At 43.5% G+C, this 8,610-nt stretch overlaps 2 protein-coding genes across 2 annotated transcripts; one reads left to right on the top strand and one right to left on the bottom strand.

The window, feature by feature from the left end:
* On the bottom strand, positions 1-1,910 carry LOC111078243 (vesicle-trafficking protein SEC22b-B). Its single transcript, XM_022372825.2, has 5 exons — positions 1,687-1,910; positions 1,342-1,587; positions 1,151-1,260; positions 730-1,031; positions 1-624 (listed from the first exon to the last, which is right to left on the bottom strand). Exons 2-5 carry the CDS (start codon positions 1,414-1,416, stop codon positions 476-478), a joined length of 636 nt encoding a protein of 211 aa, XP_022228517.1. The 5' UTR covers positions 1,417-1,587; positions 1,687-1,910; the 3' UTR covers positions 1-475.
* Positions 1,911-7,281: 5,371 nt separating this feature from the next.
* Positions 7,282-8,610, top strand: LOC111078248 (tropomyosin alpha-3 chain-like). Its single transcript, XM_041594487.1, has one exon. It carries the CDS (start codon positions 7,282-7,284, stop codon positions 8,608-8,610), a length of 1,329 nt encoding a protein of 442 aa, XP_041450421.1.

Genomic DNA, 8,610 nt, shown 5'->3' with positions numbered 1-8,610 from the left:
TCGAGCAAACTAAATTTAATTCAAATCATAATAAAAATATTCAAGTAAACTATGGTGCAAACCATGACCATGGCCATGACCGTAACTGTGACTGCAACTGCGACTGGGTGTTGCGGGGGTGCTGGGTTAGATTTTGGGCTGAATTTTCGGGGTTTACGGACCGAGGAAATAGGATTTAGAACTTAAGTTATAAAAAGCTGCTGGATTCCATTGCAAGTTTAAATATTGCCCCTAAATTATGCATGCATATATATGTATGTATGTATATGTATGTGGCATATGATCCTGGTACATGTATGTGTGTTAGCCTAAATGTCTTTTGGCCGTTCGTCTTTGACGTTCAGACTGCCCGACACTGAGCACGCCCCACCTGCCGCTGCTGTTGCTGCCGCCCCAGTTTCGGCATCTAACTGACAACTGATTCTAAAACTAAACACAAACAGAGAGTGGGGGTGGGCGGGGGAACTAGCGAATATTACAAAACCCAGAAGTAGAGGAAAATTATGAAGAAAACGACACCGACAGCCGCCACCTTCATGACCAGCGACTTGCGGTTGAGCAATTTGGCATCCTTCTTATATTTTTGCGACATCAGCGACAGGTTCTGGGTCTTTGTGTCGAGGTCTGCAACCGAAAACAGAAACAAAAACAAAAACAGAGATTAGATACGAGGCTCAGATGTTGTGGCGTGGATGATCGAAAGGTATAGTTGTATATTGGTTTGGTTACCCGCCAAGACCGTGCCACGTTGTAGCACGTCGTCGATGTTCTGCACCATAATGCGCTGCACGTCCTGGAGCTGTGTGTTAATGTTGGTGATGTTGCGCCTGCGGTCCGTCAACTGCCTTTTCGCCTTCTGAATGTACACATCGAACTCGATGAAGGCATAGGGCCGGGTCACCGAGTTCACCCTCCGCCCGTAGTGGGTGTGGAACTCCTGGGCCAGGTCCTCCAGGTAGTTGAACGCCAGTCGCTTGGAATACATTTTATCGACCATGACCAAGTAGCAAACGTCATTCTCGATTAGATAGCTGCACGAAGGGAAAAGGGGAGGAAATTGAGCGATTGCCGGCTACGTTAGCTCCATTGCATCATCGTCTACATATACGACGTAGTACACAACAGGCGATCACTGCTGGTAGGTACTCACTGGAATAGATACGGTCCCGTCTCGATGCTGCTCCTGGCCGGCGAGTGTGTGCCCAGCTTGCGAAAGAGCATCTTCGCCTGATTCTGATAGTCCAAGATGCTTCGTCCGCTCTGAAAGTGAAAGTTTTGCGCTGTAGCTATTGAGCATGGAATGGTGGGATGTTGGGTTAATTGGTAACCTTTGACACTGACCTGCTCGTCATCCTGCATGGTGCCCACCAGTGGCAGGCCATCGATGACTCGGGCTATCATTGTTAGCATCGCCATTTTGAGGGCTCCTTCTCATTCGCTACGTGGACTTGGGTCTCGCGTCGTTCTGTTGCTTCAGCTTAGCGCTCTTTCTCTGGCCACGGCTGCACTTTGCCGCTGCCTCGTCCCGCTCCGCACCGTTGTTGTTATGGTCGCAGTGTTTGTAGCTCCAGCTACAATTCATTCAGCCTGTAATATTGTGATACATATATATATTTTTACATATGTTACATATGTAGAAAGGTTTCCCCCTGGCTACCATATCCACATCCATATCCATATCCGTACCTGTAACCTGTGCCTATTCCTGTTTCTGTGGTCGCTCCAGTGTCTCGCTTGTCTGCTGAACGAATGCGTGTGTCGTGGCCTAATCGGTGACTGGTCTCCTCTGGGGGGTCGGCATTGTTCGCATTTTAGTTTATGTGAAAACTATGTTGCAACGTTGGTTCGGCGAGGGGGACGGTCGCTAAAATCCGATTCGTGTTTTTGGCCTGAAACACGTCAGCTATAGAGCTGGAAAAAACATCGATGTAATATCGATAGTATCGATGTTGCTCAAAAATGTTCAGCATCGATGTTTTTTCTGCAAACATCGATTATCGTCACTTACAACCGAAAGACGCTCTTTGTAAGGGAAGGGAATATTTTATGCGAATTTGCTTACAAAAATTAATCTATTCTACTTACTTTAATATATAATAATTTGTGGTGTTGGCGTGGATCGTGGTAGCGCCATGGAAAAGTTTGTAAAAAGCAAGTATAATGAAATACAGTTAATTTTGTACAATGTGCACACATATGTATACATAGATGTATGCGAATAAATTTGTATACATGCATATACATATATGTATTCTCACTTTTTCGCATACTTGTTTACATATGTATGTATTTAAATGTGTAAAAAATTATCAAATTAACTATTTTAAACTAATTCCTTTAAAACAGTAACGGCAACTGTATTGGACGACGTTGGAAATAACGAGGAGGACATCATATCTAGTCCCAAGCGGACCAAAAAGGACCTCGCTAAAACCTAAAATCAACAAAAACAGCTTCCTATCAGATCTCAATAAAAAATTTAAGCCGAAAACAAATTTTTGTATATTTTCTGTCGATAATCAATTATAATCGATGTCTTCGTCCTAAAACATCGAAAACATGGTGGCAAACATCGGTGTTTTTCCAGCTCTAGTCAGCTATCGTTTATGCTATGTTGCCAAACTATTCCCGCAGTTGTTCATCAAAAAAAGCCAGATTTTACGGGAAAAAAGGGAATCGGCAGCACTGGTTTTTGTTTTGTTTGCGCCGCAAGGTGTGTGACGTATGACGTCAGAAAATTCAGAGCATTTAAGAAAAATAGCCACCTCACCACATAACTCACCGTGCGGGATTTTGTGCTTTCGAGCACACATGGTATATTTTGTCCGTCGGGGCTAGGGTGAGGTCCTTAAGAGGCCCTTAAAAAAGTTTGGCCGTCTTAATACTGGGGCCATACCTTGCCATGACCCAGTCGATAGTAAGCATTCAAAACGCTCTTCGGACTCATTTCTGTGTTTAAATTGTGAGCCACTATCGATAGTATCGATATTTTGATACGTTTTTGTGGTGTTGCCAGACTAGTGCAATTCGTAGTTGCTGCGGGCTGCCATACCATGATATTTTGTGATATGAAATTCTTAAATTTTGACATTCGGTTTAAAATTACTAGATAGTTAGCCCTCTCTGCCCCAAAAAAATTATTTTATCCAGTTCCTCAATGAATTTTGTTCAGGATTGGCTAGTTTTCAGAACTAGTTTTTATTGGATTGTTTACATAAAAAGGTTCAAACAAAAACGGCCAAAGCATAAAACGTAAATGTTGACTAAATGTGACGTCAGTGTTGCTGGTCAACCAAGTTTCTTCTATGCGTATGTACTTTTGTATTAATACAGGTAGCAACCCTAAGTAACGGATGATAAAAGTAAGTGACTTTTGAAAATAGTATCGGCAATGTGACACGCTGAGTTTACAACTAACTTCTGCTTGCTTTTCAACTCGTTTGTGCGTTTAATTCTAATTTCCCCGCGTAACTGTTTCTATTAAAAAATTAAAAAATCAAGCTGTCTTCTTTTTAAACTATCCATTCAATGATAATAGCCGGCATGTGTTTATACATATAGAGCATTTTTGACTGGGATTGTAAGTACAATTTTGATGTTGTACGTTATAATTATATTTTCAACTTGATATGCTTATGTAGATAAAGAATTGACAGTCTGTAGCTTAATTAAACCAAGCAGCTTCCATGAAGATAATGACAATTTAATAAGCACTATATCCATTTCCCACAGCACAATACCCATTCCATCTCATCATATATTATACGCCATTATTATACTTTGTATATTTAATAAAGTCAGTAAAACGAATAAAAAACGAAAATTAAATAACGTGTAAGATGCAGGGGCCTTAAAACCTGATTTTTCGTTTGGAAATTAGGTCTTTGTTTTTATTTAGACTTTTGTATCATCAATTCTCAGTCAGCGACTAAGAACAAAATAACAAAATTAAAAAGTGAATCAATGAATTTTTTAAATAACAAAATCCTACATTCCATTCCACAAATAGCTAGAATGACAAAATAAATATGTTAAATAACAAAAAAAACACAATCACTGTCCGCTGTCTGTTGTTTCAATTTCAATTATAGATTTTAAATAATTCAGCCTCGACCTGCCACGACTGTCCTCAGCTTCTCCGACGCCCCGATATACATATTTCAGCCCACTTAAGCCGCCTGCACAGCCAAAAGAAAGAAATAAAGAAAGTTCTGGTGAGTTGTATCGCTTTGTGATTTTATCAGGTAGATATAAAAATCTACGTAACAAGTTCTATAAACGTTTTGCTAGGACACGTGACCCTATTGACTGGGCGAGGTATGTGCAGCATGAGCGCGAATTCACCTTTCTGAATAAATTTGTATATAACCAGTACATTTCTGACGTTGAGAGGGGACTTAAAACCAATCCCAGGTCGTTCTGGCGCTTCGTAAGTTCCAAAAGATCGACGAGCTCGCTTCCTTCTGCTATGAGCTTAGGTGATTTGACTGCAAATACTGATTGTGGCAAAGCTAACTTGCTTGCTTCTTTTTTCAGATCAAATTTTGAACCTTATGCCGTTTGGCATGACTTAGGTAATCTAAATTCTATTCCTTCGGTCGTCAATATTGGTGCATTAGCTATATCTGACGCTGACATCTTGGAGGCTGTTGCCGATTTCGACAATTCTAATAAGCCCGACAGTGATGGCATTTCTCCCTTCCTTTTTCGCAATATGATATTGCTTTTTGTGATCCTCTCAAAATACTCTTCACAAGGTCTCTTGCCAAGGGTTGTTTCTGTGATAGTTGGAAGGCTGCCACGATTACGCCCATTTTTAAAAAAGGTGCTAAGAATTTGATCTCCAATTATAGACCAATTGCCAAACTTAGTAATGTGTCGAAGCTTTTTGAGCGAATCCTAGCCAAAAAGATAACATTCCTCATGAAGTCGTATATCAGCCCAAATCAACACGGGCTTATGGCGGGTAGATCCACGACCACTAATCTTGTCGCTTTCAGTAATTTTTGCACTCGTGCCTTTGAGTTGCACAGTTGACGCTGTGTATACTGACTTTGCCAAGGCCTTTGACAAAGTTTCTCACAGTGCCCTTATAGTCAAGTTATATCAACTATGGATACATTCCCGCCTGCTCGGTTGGTTCAGTTCATATCTTGAGAGACGGGAGTATGTGGTGTTGATAAATGGAAAGCATTCGGACCCATATGTGGCTACTTCCGGCCTTTCACAGGGAAATGCACTTGGTCCTCTGCTGTTCTTAATATTTATCAATGACATATGTCCCAGCATCCAAGACTCTGAGTATCTGCTCTTTGCTGATGAATTGAAAATTTTCCGGGCTGTCAAAACCTTAAGCGACAGTATCCTGCTGCAGCGCGATCTGGACGGAGTTGCTCGTTGGTGCAGACTTAACTCGCTCCCTCTCAACATTAGCAAATGCTATTCTGTTTCTTTTAGGAAGTGTGTCTTTAGTGTGATGGCCTCATATTCAATAGATGGCCATCCGCTTTTAAAACAGACGGAGATACTTGACCTAGGCGTCTTGTTCGACTCAAAATTTCTCTTTGTCGAGCATTTGAATTTTATACTGCCAAAAGCCTACGCTCTGTTCGGCTTTGTTAAGCGCAATGCATCCTAGTTCAGAGACCCATATACGAGGCTATGTCTGTACTCGTTCCTTGTACGCTCGCGGCTCGAGTAAGCTTCCGTTGTTTGGAACCCCACCGGGGCCGTGCAAAATTTCACGTATCGAGAGACTGCAAAGAAGGTTTCTAAAGTTTGCACTCCAACCCTTGTAATTATACCCGTACTCAAAAAAGAGTTAAGGGGTATATTAGATTTGTGGTAAAAGTGGATGTGTGTAACGCAGAGAAGGAACGTTTCCGACCCCATAAAGTATATATATTCTTGATCAGCATCAATAGCCGAGTCGATATAGCTATGTCTGTCTGTCCGTCTGTCTGTCTGTCAGTCTGTCTGTCTCGATGAGCGCCTAGATCTCAGAGACTATAAGAGCTAGGGCAACCAAATTTGGTTTCCAGACTCATGTGATATCCCACTGCTACAAGTGTATTTCAAAATTTCGCCCCGCCCCCTTCCGCCCACACAAAGGACGAAAATCTGTGACAGGCACATTTTTAAAGATACTATAAAACTAAAAACGCAGTAACGTAGAGAATGCCCATATCTACCAGACTGCCAAATTTGAATCAGATCGGATTATAATTATAGCCAGAATGAACAAATTAATTTTCAGTTGCTTCCTCTGCCCCCTCCTGCCAACGACCATGCAACTCATTTTCCTTCTCGCTCGCACACTCTGCCGCGTTCAGTGCGTGAGCAACCCCATAGCCGAGTAGATATAGCCATGTCTGTCTGTCCGTCTGTCTGTCTGTCCGACTTGTTGAGCGCCTAGATCTTTTGGTTTCCAGACTTATGTGATATCACACTGCTACAAGTGTATTTCAATTTCGCCCCGCCCCCTTCCGCCCACACAAAAGACGAAAATCTGTGGCAGGCACAATTTTAAAGATTCGATAAAACTAAAAACTAATCAGATCGGATTATAATTTTAGCTAGAATGAAGAAATACATTTTCTTTTGGTTCCCCCGCCCCGTCCAGCAAGAAACCACTCATTCTCTTTCTCGCTCGCACACTCTGCCGCGTTCAGTGCGCGAGCAACCCCTAGCGGAGGAGATGTAGAATATACATAATATATGTAGATAACAGATATAGCAAAAAAATGTAAAATGTAAAATTTTTTTTTGTAATTCTAAAATTAAAAAAAATTATATGCTCAAAAATGTATATACTGACTGAGTACGGGTATAAGTAGAGTCGCGTCCCCAGAAGCGACTCGCACATTCCATCTCGTTTATATTTTGTTGTTGTTTTTTATTATTTAAGGTAGAATTAAGCTAGTTTAGCCAGTTAAGGATATTTTAAATCTGTTGGCCAATAAATGAATAAAACATTAAAATTTAAGTCTACAAGTACAAAATTGAAGTGGTACGAAATAAATTTAAAATAAGATTAAATTCGTATAAATAATTTCAACACTTTCGTAGCAAATGAGCGACACGAGCGGACAACCGGGCAAGAGTCCGGCGCCCAAGGCTAAGCCAGAAGGCAGCGAGTTGCTGGATGAAGGGTCCAAGGACGTTTTCTTTGACTTGGAGGATGAAGATGTGGGGACCACCAGCTATTCGACAAGCAATTCGCTGTCGGATATATGGGAGCAGGGATTCCAGCAGCAGGCACAGATACACAAGCTCAAGAAGATGCTAAAATCGAAGTCGCACGAGCAGGACAACATGGCCCAACAGGCCGCAGAGACACGCAAGAAGCTGGAGGAGGAGCAGACACGTGTGGGCAGCATGGGGCAGCAGCTGAAGCGAGCCTGTCAGGAGAAGCAGCAATCGAAGGATCTACTGGCGGACACGCAGAAGAAATGCCGGAGTCTGGAGAGCCGCCTCGATAAACTGCGCGAGAAGAAGAAGTGGGCGGAGCAGTGCAATACCCAGCTTGAGTCCAAGTTGCAGCAGACCCTCATCCAGTGCAAGCAGCTCAATGAAAAATGCACCCATAGCGGCGAGATGCTGGATAGGAAACAGATCGACTTTGATAAAATCACAAAGCAATACAACGCCCTGGAGTCGGACTTTGAGGCCATGCTGCTGGAGAAGGAGGTCAAGATACATGAGTTGAAGGGCTCGCTCGAACTGGCCCAGAGTAGATGCCAGCAGCTGGAGTCAGAGAGCGTGCGCCAGCAGCAGTACATCAAGCAGCTGGAGGCCAGGCGGGCGACCTTGGAGCACAGCAATGCCCAGCTGAACAAGGAGCTGCTCCTGCTGCATGATCAGGAGCAGGAGGCACTACCTACCGTGGCCACATTGAGTGAGGAGAAAACGCGACAGCAACTGCGCCTTGTGCAAATGGAAAAGGAATGGGGCGCAGTAAAACAAAATTTGGCCACAAGCTATTCGCAGCTACAGCAGAAAATTAATCCGTTGATAAACGAACGGGATGCGCTGCTGTCCACGAAGCGGGAGACAGCGGATGCGTTGCGCCTGGAGCTGGATCGGCACCAAGGCCTCTTGGTAGCTGCCCAAACGGAGGTGGATCGACTGACCCAACTGCACGCAGAGACCTCACACGAGAAGGATGTGCTCAGCTACGAGCTGCAGGAGCAGCGCGAACAATTCGTCAAGCTCGAGCAAAGTCTACAGAGCTTCCAGTTCAATGCAGAGCAGCAGGCCAAAAGGCTGGCGTCAGAGAAGAAGAGTCTGCAGAGCGAGCTGCAGCAGTTGCAGAGCGAGCTGCCGCAGTTGCAGGCGATATGTGAGCCAGAGAACTGCAGTAGCTGTGCAGAGAAGTTGGCTGAAATTCGTAGTGCTGAGATTCAAATGAGCAGGCTGCAGAAGATCAACAAGAGGCAGGCGAAAATCCTAAAGGAACACTATGTGGATGTGGACAAGGCGTGGACGCTGCAGAGCCTCTGCGCCCGCACCACAACTGTGGACAGAGTCTGCTCACGGGGCTCAAGAGGAATGCCGAGCAATTCAAGTCGTTTATCAGCAGGAAAAGCAGGTAAAGCAGGGCGCCAGTAG

This window comes from Drosophila obscura, unplaced genomic scaffold (genome assembly GCF_018151105.1).
Source record: "Drosophila obscura isolate BZ-5 IFL unplaced genomic scaffold, ASM1815110v1 contig_29, whole genome shotgun sequence".
Lineage (NCBI taxonomy): Eukaryota > Metazoa > Arthropoda > Insecta > Diptera > Drosophilidae > Drosophila > Drosophila obscura.
This window is presented reverse-complemented; position numbering and strand designations above follow the sequence as displayed.